This window comes from Panthera pardus, unplaced genomic scaffold (assembly GCF_024362965.1).
Source record: "Panthera pardus isolate Hobbes unplaced genomic scaffold, ASM2436296v1 HiC_scaffold_13, whole genome shotgun sequence".
NCBI classification, from domain to species: domain Eukaryota; kingdom Metazoa; phylum Chordata; class Mammalia; order Carnivora; family Felidae; genus Panthera; species Panthera pardus.
Window position 1 is genome coordinate 131,936,251 of NW_026526688.1, and position 14,692 is coordinate 131,950,942.

General features: G+C 37.9%; 1 protein-coding gene across 2 annotated transcripts in view; it reads right to left on the bottom strand.

Moving 5' to 3' along the window:
- HERC3 (HECT and RLD domain containing E3 ubiquitin protein ligase 3) overlaps positions 1-14,692 on the bottom strand; it is a 110,612-nt gene that overhangs the window by 43,278 nt on the left and 52,642 nt on the right. For both annotated transcript variants that reach the window (XM_053901397.1, XM_053901398.1), the window contains exons 5-11: positions 11,537-11,613; positions 10,485-10,706; positions 9,172-9,263; positions 8,289-8,419; positions 7,545-7,705; positions 5,250-5,326; positions 1,540-1,664 (exon numbers count right to left, since the gene is read on the bottom strand). In XM_053901397.1, the coding sequence (XP_053757372.1) occupies positions 1,540-1,664; positions 5,250-5,326; positions 7,545-7,705; positions 8,289-8,419; positions 9,172-9,263; positions 10,485-10,706; positions 11,537-11,613 (885 nt within the window). The remainder of the gene's footprint in view (positions 1-1,539; positions 1,665-5,249; positions 5,327-7,544; positions 7,706-8,288; positions 8,420-9,171; positions 9,264-10,484; positions 10,707-11,536; positions 11,614-14,692) is intronic.

Sequence of the window (14,692 nt, forward strand, 5' to 3'; positions counted from 1 at the left end):
CAAGCCTTTAATAATTACAAATAAATGGTTACTCAAGCCTCAATAATAGATTAGTCATCTATTCCAGGGTTTCATTAATAGCAGCTCTTTCTTACCCAGATGAAGCCTTGGAAAACGTACATTTGCTGTAGAGAAACATTGTGTCACATCTCAAAATAGACAAGTACTTAAGTTTTCCATAAGTCATGTTAAGATCAAAAGTACCAAAGCTACTGAAAGAACAATTCTTGTACCTGATAATGATCTCGAACAACCTTCTGCCATCAACTAAGATACTCCCCAGCTCATCTCCCAACACAAACAAAATATAATCAAAAAAGAGATGTTGAGCTGTTATCTCCCAAACACAGAAATTGTCTTTGCAAATTAATAAGTAAACAACCACTGCCTTCTATTTTGTTTCTTATCTGAGAAAGAAACTGAAAATAAGTGAAGTGAGTGTTTATTCCTATTACCTAGATAACAGAGGCTCTGGGAAAATAGCTAGTGTCTGAAGACCCAGAATGAAACTGCGTGTGAAGAGTCTTGGACCCTCTCATCTAGTATATAGAAAAGGGAAGGAATACAACAAATACATGGTTAAGGAGGGGGTTGCAATAACTTCTGGGTCAAGAATGGTCTTTAGAGATAACTTCTTCCATCCCCTCATTTTATAAATGAGAGAACTGGGAACTAGTAAACTGTCAAGGTCCCAGGGAAGCGGAATCCATCCTGCCCCTCTCATGATGAGTCTAGTCCCCTTCCCTCACCCCCACATCCTTCCAGCCTGAATTCCTCATCAGACCCACCTAAGGTTAGAGAAATTCTGAGGACCGCCATGAGCTGCTTAAGGGCATTCCCAATGATCCCGGTGCACCCCAAAGTTTAGGGCCCTGGTCATTTGCCCTACTACACTCTATGTCATAAAGAAGATATACACATTTCAGTGTACAATGTACACAGAGCATGATTCATTCATTCCCAAATATTAGATGGCAGAAAAATGAAAATACTAAGGAAAGTCAATGAAAATGTATAAAAATGTGCACAAAAAAAATTTCTCCTTTAAAATAAGCTGGATAAAAGGCATCAATCCTTTTTACTTTATTTTCTCAACTTGGCATTATATTACCATCTTGACTAATCATTCTGAATGTGAAAATGCTAGAAATTATTCAAGTTAGGTAAGCTAACATTTGTCTTACTTTTGGGATGCTTTGGGATCCACATATGAAGAAACTCTTGAGGTTAAACCATAATACTGAGCTTTTTTAACATAAAAGCCAACCCATGCCTTCATCAGTCAGGATTTTTAAGATCTGAATAAGGTAAGGTTAAGGGACACACTCTGAGAGAATGGGGGCAAAAATTATTATGTTATCTGGGGCTAAGGACACCAAATCCTCAAGAAATACGTGCCAGAAAAACAAAAACAATAAAAAGATTCCCTAAAATGTAAAACTCCATTCATAACCTCAATACGGAAGTAGGGGAAATTACTGAGCTAAAAGATTCCAACGTACTCTGGAAAAATGAAAATGAAAACAAGCAGCCACATACTTGATTGTATTTGCATTGTTGTGTTCTGAGAGTTTTTGTCTCCAAACTGCTATGGTTTCATCATTTATTAGACTGGTGTAATGTGCTTGGTTCATCGTCCTAAAGTCAACAGCAGGGGAAGAATTCTGGAGGATTAAATATAACAGTAAAAAAAGAGAAATTATGTAGGTTGGATCTTTTCTCTTTCTCCTCATATATTCTCAGTCTTGTGTTCACAGGAGCTGGGGTGTGCTGCCCACACCCCCCTCTACACTCCCTGAGCTGCTGAGAGCGTAAGCTCCCAACAGCTCCCAGCTGGGCTACACTCCGAGAACTGCCCTTGGCCACTGCTTCATCCCTCTAATGTCCAGGGGCAGGTAGAGGTGTAGTATAAAGGCTTAGCCTCCTTGCCTCCACTCAGGACTGGCTGAAGAGCCATCCTGACTTCAGAGCTCCCGAGGAGACTGGCTTAGGCCTCTGTTACACAGATCCACAGTCTCTCCCTGCAGGCCCAGGGCTGCCTCCTTCATCCCTAAATAGATGCCTTCCTACCACACTCCCTGAAAGACTGTTTAAACATAAATCTCAGTCTCACAGCCTGTTTCCCAGAGAAACAAACCCAATAGGGCTTTTCCACACTTCTTCTTTCCCCTCTGCTTTGGATCACTGTAACATCAAGGCTTTTAAGGTATTGATCATTTGCCATAACTAGTCACACAACTCCAACAAAATATATTATTAAAAAGTTCAGTTATAATCTATATTGCAAATAATCTATGAAAACGTAATGACTCTTAATTTCTTGTTCCAGGTATATAGTTATACATTTGTAAGGAAGGTGCCAAAAAGGACATGTCAATAATGGCCTCGACAATTCCAAATGCTACAAGCATTATACATCCTTTCTTCAGTGAGATTTTAAAAAATATAAGCACTTTTGTTTTCTATAATTTATCTTATTCAACTGATATTACCCAAAACCTATTCTTGATCTAGAACTAAGAAAAAGTTGAAAGTGCTTTATACCCTCCATAACTGTCACTAGAAAAGAGGGAAAAGGTTATATTAAACCATTCATCCATCAATTCATAACATGATTATTTTTTCCTCCTTTGTACCTACACATGAAAATACAACTTCCAAAGTAAATTTTCTTTGTTACTTCCCCCATAGTTGTAAGATATTATATAATAAGGGGAAAGGAGAAAGGCATATAACAAATCACACGTTTGACAATGTTTTTGATCATCTGGGTCTTGATAATTATTTTATTAAAATGGCCACAGACATCTAAGAGAGAACAAATTCATCTTGAATGACACAGAGAAAAATCATAAGACAAAGTAGACACTTGAACACACACATGCAAGACTGCCTCTTCACCCTAGTCTTAAAACCACTGGTGTTATCTAAATTTTAATTACTTTCCTCATTTACAGTGGTGGCTGAACAGAGACTCTAACATATACTTACAATAAAACATTTCACGTGGAACTACTTTCTCATTCTTCATCGCATGTCCAATAAACTACAGATGTCCTGAATGAAGTATAATCTCAGAATCACTTAAAGACTCAAGAAAAGGATATGAATTTTCTGTGCCTTCTAATTATATGTAGGCCAAAAAGAAAAAACAAACTGACCTAGCATCAACTTTTCTCAACTTTGGATCATGAGAGCCTTCAAAATCTTGATGGCCAAGTCACACTCTAGACCAATTAAATCAGAATCTCTAGAGGCATCAGTGTTTTTTAAAAGGCCCCTAGCTGATATCAATGGGCAACCAAGGTTGAGAATAACTGTTGGGAAAGAGAGAATTATGTCACCTACAGGTGCACATGCACCCTAACATCCCAACATTCCTTATTCAATCCTATCCAGTGAACAACAAGAAAGGAAAAAAAGGGGCTATGGTTTGCATTCACCAAATTTCCAAGACGTGGAATCAAAGGTAGTAAAACAGTATCTATACCCAACTCCTCCCCTTCCTTCTTCCACCTCAGACCTAGCATTCACTGAATAAGCTGTGTTTATAGAAATGGAGGCCATCACTACACAGATGCTTTTCTCTTAGGTCTTTTAAGTGATTCTTCAAGTGTGATGGTAACAGGGCAAACATATGATTTTATCAGTCTCTGTATCTAAACAAACATCTATGCTCAAGTAGAAGTGCACAGGCTTCAGTTTTAAAGAGAAAGAGCAACACCTTCCTAAATAATAGTCTATCTTTAGTTTCTTTTTTCTTTGTTATCTTACATTTTTAATGCATACCACTCTTACCAGTGGTTTAACCTTTAATCTGCCCTATTTCTTTAACCTTACACTATTTTAGATTCTTTTCATCAATGTTTTGTTTTCCAGTCCCAACAGTGTTAAGTACAATAAATTTTAAATCCAACTACTTAGATCAGGTACTGTATTTATAAAAGTAGTAAAACTAAGTTTTTATGTTAACTTTCACAGGAAAATTAAAGTTGGACAATTTTATTCAAGTCAATTCCTAGGGAAATGAATACTTCAAACTCTAATACTTATGGACAAAAAATTATTATCCTGCAGAGATTTAGTGCTTTTCATATTTCACTTTACTCGCATTTTGAAGAAACAAAAAAGCATCTCAGTTTTCCAAGATTTCTCTGTGAAGCACTGAAGCCAGGTCTAAAATAGGTCTAACACAGCAGTTCCAAATCACCCCAGATGGTAGCACTAAACAGAACCTTCTCCAGGCTCCTGACCTGCAAAATATCTAATTGTCCACTTCCACCGTCCAACCTGAAGCCACAGACTCCAGCACAACCTCTTCTACCACATCATAGAATTATACTGACTAGATTTAAAGATGGCAAAGTATCAGTCGAATGGGGAGAATTTCCAGGACTCATAGGGCCCTTGTCTCCACAGCTCCTCTTTTCCTCCCAACCAATTCTGATTCCTCTGTCATCACTAGTAACCCTTCCCTGCTCTTCCATGAGAGGATAAGAATCAATGCACGATACATGGTTGGTCCTCCATACATGCTTCCTGAATAAAAGCGGGTGGGCGAGGAAGAAGAGAGGAGAGAAAGCACAAAAATAAGGAAGGGAGTGCAGGGCAGGAAACAAATCTGTGCCCCTGGTTTCAGAATGACTTCCTTTGTCCAAGAAGAACAGAATCAATTAAAAGCTCTGTCATAGATACTGCACCACTTTCTCTTCTCCCTTCAACCCTGAAAAGATACTGGAATGTCATTCTTCCTGACTTATCCACTACAGTGACATTGGAGACAATCTGAAAGTTTAGTGTGGTGCTGTGAGCAAATGATAAATGATAAAGGATATCTGAATACTGTATCATCTCTTTTATATTTTGCATATACTCAATCACATCAAACACACCCACTAAATTTTCAAATACCTAGCATTTGTTGCTACTTAACAGGGAAGAAATGGAAAGTCAAATAATAACAAAGTTATTACAAACTCTCTGGGCCTCCTTAAATATCTTTTGGAATACAGACATAAACAAATAATTTTAAATTATAAATCAGAATCCTACGATTAAAATACCAGGAAAGTTATTGGTACTTCACAGAAGCAAAATAGAGAGAATGTCTTCAAGTTCTAGTTGGCTTACCTTAATAAGATAAAATTGTTAGAAACAAAGAGTAACATTGCTCTCATGTAATTGTTTATAACAATAAATATTGGTTCACCATTATTCCATCCCCAAAGAAGAGTGAAAAGAAATTTTACCTCATATTTGGAGCAAAGTACGAAAGTTTGGTCTCCTCCAGAGAAGATCTGCTTAACAATATGATATTTAAAGCGATCTGTCAAAAAAAATTTTCAACAGCACATTTTTCAGTAATTAAGCTTTTTCCATGATCCCCTTTTCTAATATTCCAAAATACGCTTCAGACTAGTTTCCTATCCATTTTATTTATATCAGAGAAGAAACCTTCTCGCCTGGCTCTCTGCCCAAAACTGTTTCTACTTCGATTAAAAATAAATGTATAAAATGGTATCCCCCACTCCAACCCTACCTCCACCCCCTCCCTAACTGCCAGCTAATCCTGACCTTGTTTCTATTTTTCATTCTCATCTTTCATGCCACTGACCTGAAATTTTAAATAGTCACTACTATCAACGGTAACATGCCTAAGAAATAATCCAACATCAGAGTGTGGTGGTCTCTAGCCCCTTCAGGATGAAGCTTGTCATGTAAGGACCTCCATTTCCTACTCCCTGCTTTATCTTCCATCACACCATATCCACGGTGACTTTCCAATACCACCACATTGCTTTCATTGCTAACAGACCACACTATTCCCTACCTCCACATCTTTTCCTTCCACCACCACCCCCCGTGCACACTGTACTCTCCATGATGGTGCCTCCTAGGGCGAAGTTGCAACGGTGCTCCTGGAATTGTGTGATTCCGTGGTACTCACCACTGCCCACTCCCTCACAGTCCTCTACCTGGCTAACTCCAAATCATCCTTTAAGACACAGCTCAAACTTCCTCTAACCGGAATACTCCTTGATGCCTTCCTCTGTGCTCCCACATTACCATGAAGGTTCCTAAAACCACAGCATTTACATAATGAATTGAAATTTACCTACTTAACGTTATAAAATCATCCTGGCAAACATCCAAACACAAATTTATGATCACATAAATTAGGTCGTAATGAAACTTTAAGAATTTGTGGTTCCAAATTAATTGATACAACACTTGAGTTTTTAAAATTGGTATATTTCTTAAACACATGCATTCCTAGCATGACTACAATGCCTTGGGGTAAAAGAAATTCTCAAATGACAGAGAAGAGGACAACTAGCCATTCCTTCACTGTGGGGAACATCATCAAAACCAAATTTTGTTTATTTTATATTGTAAGTTCCACTACATTTTTAGATGCTCATATATTCATTCCATACATCTTGACTGACTGAGAAGTCTGTGCCAGGCCTTGTGCTATATGTCAGATTTACAAAGAGGAAAAGACTCAGTCCTTGCACTGAAGTTATAAACCAGCAGAAAACTTATGGTTATTATTGTTTAAAAAGAAAATCCTAATCGGGGCACTTGGATGGCTCCACCGGTTAAGCGTCCAACTCTTAATTTCAGCCCAGGTCATGATCTCACAGTTTTTAAGACTGAGCTCCGCACTGGGCTCTGTACTGACAGCATGGAGCCTACTTGGGATCCTCTCTCTCTCCCTCTCTCTCTACCCTTTCACTGCTTGCTCTCTCTCAAAATAAATAAAAATAAACATTTTTTAAAAATCCTAATCAAGCCATAAGTCACTTTATAGTCTTCAAAATCAAAGTTATTATTAAATCACACTTCTTTTTAATGGCTCTCCGGCTCCATGTCAGCCCCTGGATTTATTATTTCAAGCCACTCATATAGAGTGACTGCCTTATTTGGATTTCCAATGAAATGGATGTTATGTTATTTAACTTATTTTTTTAAGGGAAGAAAAAAAATGGCATAAAAAGAAATCATGTCATGATGTTATGACCAGAGTAGCAAAAGTAAAGGTAACACAGCACAAGCATAAAGAGCACAGGCTTTAGAATGAGGCAGACCTGGGTTTAATTCCTGTCCCCAGAATCTATGTAATCTTGGGCAAGTTACTTAACCTCCTTAAGACTCAATTTCCTCATCTCCAACATAGGAATCATAACCACCAATTCTTAAGGTTGTTTTTGGTGCTTAGCTTAAGTAATGGAGCTTGGTTAAGCATTCAATAAACATTAACTTTCATTATCAGCAATGATAATAAATAAAATTTATACACCACCACCAAGGTCTTTAGGGCCAAAGTAACATTTTTTGCTTGATCTCAATCAAGATCTCTAGGATCTTAATTATAAGGCCTCATGCATAGTAACTACTCAAGTATTTGTTGATCAATGTTAAAATAATATATCTCATATTTATTTCCTCCAAAAGACTTCAAGGTAAAAAACAGATATGTGTTCTATAAAAATTTTTTATCACTTAAAATACCATTAAATTCCAATGAAAATCACTCTTACCAGCTCTGGCTGAAAGCTGGCCACTATGGGCAGCCCAGTAACCTTTCACAGGGGATGGGCATTTAACGTTACAAGTGTGTCCCGTTCCCAATTGACCTCTTGCTCCACAACCGAATGCATAGATGAGTCCAGAAGAAGGCACGAAGGCTAGAGTGTGTTGTCTGGGGAAAAATAATTTAAAATAACTTACCAGCATAGTTTCTACTAATAGGGACATACACTCAGACTCTTTTAACCACCACATATGAGCACAGCAATACCTAGGGATGCCCCTAAGAAATCCTACCCCACATTTACATGTGACTGTTTGCAAGCAAGCAGCAGCTGGCTCTCCATAATGCTGCCCTTCTCTGAGACTCTAGGCAACAAGAAGGATGGGCAAGACTTAGAAAAGGCTGCATGGCCTGCTGTATTTGGCCTGTGGGATGACAGAGAAGAAGCAGGGTGGACCAGGCAAAATTTCCAAGAAGTTCTTTGAGGCTCTCTCACTTTCCCTTCTTCATGTCTTCCCCCCTATCCTACCAGTCTTTATCCCAGAAGAAACCTAATGTCCCCAACTTGATCCACTCATCTCAAACCCATCCTTGTCACACACTGCTCAGATTAGACTCTCTCCAAACTTTCCCCATAGGTGTGTATGCAGTTAAGATCTCTTAAGATACTGATCCATATGCTTGGTCACGACAAAGACAAAATTCATTTCTGGGTCTTAATAGACACTAGGAAGCTCTGAGGAGCACTCACCGGCCACAAGCAATCTGCGTTACTTCACTGCCCATCAGCTCCAGAACTCTTCTTGGATTAACCTCATCGTTCATGGAATCATGTCCAAGTTGCCCACAGGAACCAGCACCAAAGGTAAACACACCTCCACTCTAACAAGGGACAAATACCACATGACTGCACTGTATCTCTGAGTTTGAGTATACTCCTCTAAAAATCTCTGTATGCAAAATTCTTATCACAGCAGTCTGTACAAGAACACTACACTCACATGATCCTTCACCCAAATCACATCTTTAGTATGTTCATTAAATAAAAAATAATAATAATAAAGGAAATTAAAACTATATCTTTATGGAACAAAGACAGCACTGCTCAAGGGAATAGGCGCCATCTTTAAATTTCAAAAGTTGTTTAAAAGTACAATGATGTGTTCGGAAGCAAACAAAATAAGAAGAAACAGAGGTAGGTGACATGGCATGATTTTGCACAATCATTCGTATATAATAAATTAAATGCTCCACAAACTCCTTGGTGAGTGAGCTACTTTATTCCCTGCTGTACTTGAATAAATGCTAAGACATTTTACTAAAGTGAATCTATAACAGTATTTGTTCAATGTAAAAATACATTTTCATTCTCTCTAGATATAACTGTTTTAGAAGAAATAAGTTGATAATTTTAAAACATTAAGTACATTGCTCTTTGTTTTTCACATATTTAATTGTTTTACAGGAACAAAAAATGTTGCTATATATTTTAAGATTATATTGAACTATTTTTAAACACCATCACTATGCTAAAAAATGCTATCAAAAATAATCAAGTAATAATAATCATCTGTGTCATATCTAGCACCAAAGAAAGCATCACAGAACAAACCAGAATGCTCTGAGTCCCTTACTTTTGTGAGGACTGCTGTGTGTTCTTCTCCACAACTAATATAGACGACTTTTTGGGTTCGTAAGAGTTTCACGTGGCAAGGAGACTCTCGATCTAAAGTAAGAGAAAAATGAGAATGTCACTACCATTTTGTCTTTGAGATGAAATATCAAACACAGCTATCTTGACATGAATTTTGGGTCCCCCTGGATTCCTGACTCACATATTCTCCTTTCTGCCTACACGTCCACTGGAATGTCTAGCAGATACCATGTTTTTTTAGGGTTATTTATTTATTTTTGAGGGGATAAGGGGCAGAGAGAAAGAGGGAGAGAGAGAGAATCTCAAGCAGGCTCTGCACTACCAGCATGAAGCCCGATGTGAGGCTTGATCTCAAGAACCATGAGATCATGACCTGAGCCGAAATCAAGAGTCTAACACTTGACTGAGCCACCCAGGCATCCCAGACATCTCGTTTTTAATACATCTAAAACCTAACTCATGGTTTCCCCACACTTTCCAACTCTGCCCACTCTCACCGCATGCACCACACACACACACACACACACACACACACACACATGCACACACGCGCACGCACACACAGTTTTCCTCATTCCATAAATGGTACCTTTATCTTTCTAGTTCTCTTTTTATTTCAAACCACACACCCAACAATGTGAAAAACTAACTGGCTCCGCCTTCAAAGTATATTAAAATCCAACTTTATTCCCGCTGTCTCCAAACTGGTCTTCTAGCCTCCCCTGGACCCGTGATAGCCAAAGTGAAATTAGATCACTCTTCTCCTCAAAACCTCCAGTGTCTTCCCCTTTCACTGAGGGAAGCCAAAATCTTTCCTTTGCCTTATAGGGCCCTGAGTCACTGGGCCTATACTGCGTCTCTGATCTCCAGTTCTGCTACTCTTCTCCCCTCTCATTTCACTCGAGCACACCATCTATCTTCCCACATCACAGCCTCTATACACCCTGTTCCCTTTGACTGCAGGGCTCTGTCTGCTCAAATATCTTATCAAGCAAACCCTCCCAGGAAGCCTTATGTAAAACAGGTTAACTCTTCTCTCAAACCCTCTGACATAGTATATATTTACTGGTCTGTTGTTTATTTCTGCCCACTAGCATGCAATCTCCACTAAGCCAAGGGTATTATCTTTCTTGTTCACTGTTGCACCCTTAGTACCTAACATGGGTCCAGCACATAGCAGACTCTCAAGAAGCATGTGTTAAACAAATAAGCTGGGCTTTTGAAAAAAAAAAAAAAAAAGAGAGAGAGAGAGAGAGAGAGAGAGAGAGAGATACATATAAAGAGTTTGCTTACCTTCTTCATCACTGAGCCCTAGCTGCCCTGCATTATTCATCCCCCAGCCAAAAACTGCTCCTGAGAGAGACAGGGCAAAGCTATGAGCTCCTCCTGCAGCCACCTGAGCCAGGGGGATGCCCTCCAGGGACCTCACCCTCTGTGGGCTAGCCTGGGAGGGGAACTCCTTCCCCAGGCCCAGCTGCCCATGGCTATTCTTTCCCCAGGTGAAGAACTGACCATCTGAAATAAAAACAGGATAACTAGTATTATGAGAAATGATACAAGTTCCATTCACAAAAATAACCTCATTAGAACAACATAGTTGCCCAGCAGAGTCATTTGTTAGTTGCTCCCCTTCAACGCACCAAACTCTCCTGAGAGCGAGGGGACAGACACTTCATACTATTAAGACTGCCAAAACCAAAATTCCCACTTGTCATGACAACAGAGAGATAAACTGAGTCTTACTGCCCTTTGAAGGCTATGAACATTTACGCAAAGAAAAAATTAAATGTTTACGTCAATTCGGTTTTGAATAGGCCAGTTACTAGGCTTAGATCCACTAAACAAGCTGAACTAGTTCTAACCACACCAAGATCATGAAACCCAGGGCTCATAAGGTCCAGCTTCTACCTGGACTATCTCACAGAGGATCAAGCACATGTTGGTACCAACTTCCCCTCAAATTTATTCTAACATGGAATGCATTATTATTTGCTGGCTTAGGTTTCTCTAACACCTTCTTTTTCACTTATTTAGAAGCTTGATAGTAGAATGTAGCTTGACTGTAGCTACAAAAAAACAATCTTCTGTATGTTCAAGAGCACTGAGGTTGGGTCCTTCCTCCTACTCATCCTCCCCTGAGAGCACTGATGACCACCTTCTTCATTGTCCACACTCTGAGAAAAGCTGCACAAAGGCTGTCTGAGAAATGCCACTGTCCAACAGCACTGCACAGACCCTAACCAGTTAGTTAAAGGTGTCCGGTAAGATAACGTCACCTACAAATGCAAAGAGAAATGTTTCCCAAATTAACATAATGTTAGCATAATATTTCAATGTTACATTACCAGCTGCAAGAGCCAAGCAATGCCAGTTGCCACAGGAAACTTGTAATATCGTCTGCTGGTTCAGTTTTTGTATTAACCTGAAACAGAAAAGGTTTTCCTCTTAAGAGGCATGCACAATGATCAGGAATATTCCCAACGGTTGTAATCAATAACATCTTTCCTAGAAGACTTTTAAAAATCAAATACATGATCTTACATGATATAATTCTACTAGTTCTTTCACCAACCTCCTAGGTTAGGAGTTACTGTTAGGCAGCTACTGTTAAAAAACAAAACGAAACAAAATAAAAAACATGTCTGCACTTAAACCGACCACCATAACTCTGTTAATTCCCACCTTCTCATCTCCAATTGAGGGGCAAATGGAGTAAGTTATGGAACAGAGATGCCCAGGAATATGGCTGGTGTCTAAATGGTTTTCAAAATGAGGGCAATGCCATGATCCAGCAATCCCACTTCTGGGTACATATCTAGAAGAATTGAAAGCAGGGTCCCAAAGAGATACTTGTAGACCCATGTTCAGAACAGCATTATTCACAATGGCCAAAAGGTAGAAGCAACTCAAGTGTCTATCAATAGATGAGTGGAAAAACAAAATGTCATATATTCATACAATGGGATATTAATCAGCCTTTGAAAAAATGGAAACTCTGACATATGCTGCAGTATGGGTGAAACTAGAAGACATTATGCTAAGTGAAATTATCCAGTAACAAAAGGCAAATATCTTATGAATACACTTATGAGAGATATCAAGAGTACTCAAATTCATACAAATCAAGTCTGATGATGAGAAACAGGGAGTTGCTGTTTAATGGGTAGACTTCAATTTTTGCAAGATAGGTTTTTACAATTTATGGAGACTGTTCATATAACTATGTAAGTATACTTAACATTACACACTTAAAAATGGTTAAGATGGAAAATTTTATGTTTGGTGTATTTTACAATTTTTGTTTACCACAATTTTTAAAAAAATAAGGGCAAAACCCAAATTCCCTAGGATGATAAAGAGGAAAATCATATGAATACATTTCAAATCCTGCTCCTCTGCTTGCTCATGTGAAAGACAGGGACAAAAACAGTACTTATTTTACACGTTGTGGTAAAAAAATAAATGAAAAAACTCCATGCAACGTGCCTGGTGCTGCCCCACAGAATTGGGCACCTGGGAATATCTCCTGTTCCCTATTGTAACAGCTTGCAAGTTGCCATGTTCCTCTGCATTAAGTCTATGCCAACGGAACAAAGGAGTCAGATGGACATGCCCTCGGGAGAGGGGTGTCTTAGAATATAGATGCCCAGTGGGGAGGAAATTATTTAGAGTGGCAAGGACATATTGCTTTTGTTAATGTTTTATTTTCTCACATACGAAAAGTTTATATAACAGAGTTCACATGTGCATTTAGCACCAAATAGAACCCAACTATTTTTTATTGAGATAATTGTAGATTGACATACAGTTATAGGAAATAATATAGAAATATTACACTACATGTTAACTAACTAGAATTTAAATAAAAAGTTGACAAATAAAAATAGTAAGTAAATTAAAAAAAAAATAGTACAGAGAGATCACATGTATACTCTGTCCAGTTTCCACTAGTGGTGACATTTTGTGAATCCACAGTATAAAAATCATAACCAGGATACTAATATTAATAAAATCTATAAATCTTACTCCTATTTCCCTAGCTTTATTTGTACTCAATTCTGTGTATTAATTTTATTACCTGTATAGGTTCATGTATCCACCACAATCAAGATACTGAATGGTTCAAACATCATGAGGATTCTTCATGTTATACTTTTATAACCACTGTTCCCCTCCCCTATCCTAGCCCTTGACAACCACTAATCTATCTTCCATTTCCAAAATTCTTTCATTTCAAGAATGTTATACAAATGAAAGCATTCAGTAGGTAAACTTTTGGGATTGGCTCTTTTTCCCTCTCAGAATAATTCCCTGGACATTCATCCAAGTTGTTTTGTGTATCAATAGCATGTAGAACCCCACTACTTTTTAAAATTGGAAAATGTATTACTACCTAAGGGACAAATGTTTCAGAAATTTTATGCAGTAAGAGTCCTTTTTTCCTTGGCCAGTTTCCACTCAAATTCCCTATGATTCTCCCTTCATGGGTCAACCATTATTCTTGTCACAACCTTCATAATCACATAGAAAGGAAGCAGATCAAAAGGACAAAGATAAACAACAGAGAAATTATAGCCTTGAGGTGGAGAGGAGGGATATATAAAGAATGCAAGCATATAGTATGTTTTACCTACGCATCTCATTCTATCCTCCCAGTAACTTCTTAAAGGCACACAATACATAATACCACTTTTAAGTTAAGAAATCGAGGTTTAGATAAGTTAAACAGTTTGTTCAAGGTCACCCACTTAATAAATAATAAAACCTGTATTAGAATAGAATCTGAAGCTGTTTGACTTCAAAGCTATGTTACTTTCCACAATGCTAGGATATGAAATAACAAATTTATTTCAACTAAGTTAAAATATAAAATTATATACAAACCAAGGCCTCAGAAGTCATCCATAATTTAGATATGACTAACAAAAATTAAATCATTCCTATAACACAAGTTACTTCACTTTTAGAAATGAAATGCCACTAAAAACCTTTGAGTCTTTGGTAATCAACAAGTGAAATATTTTTGTCATTTATGTTATAAATCTTTTCCCTAATTATCACACAGTCTCATTAAAATATATATAGCACCCTTTTTTTTATTGCCACTCTCTCCCCCCCAAATTAAACTAATTTTTGGAAAAAATAAATCCAAGATATTAGCTGTTCTAAATCAGGAAGTGAATCAAATCACTCTTCATGTTCCTCTTTTCCTTAAAACAGCTTTTGATTAAAGAGATATAAATCGAAGAAGGGCAAAAAGGAAGAGGAAGAAGAGTATTTGGTTCTCTAAGGGGACAATAACTGGGCAGGGAAGGAGAGGTTGTTTATTAAACAGATTTTCAATAAGCAGCACATGTGCTGGGCACCCTTAACAACAGTGATACTAAAATGAATAATCTAGGTCTCATGCCATCAAGAGCTCCCAGCTTTGTACAACAGATAGTCATTAAAAAAAACAGTTACAGAGAATATGACAAGTACTCTTGTAGGGGGAAGCTATA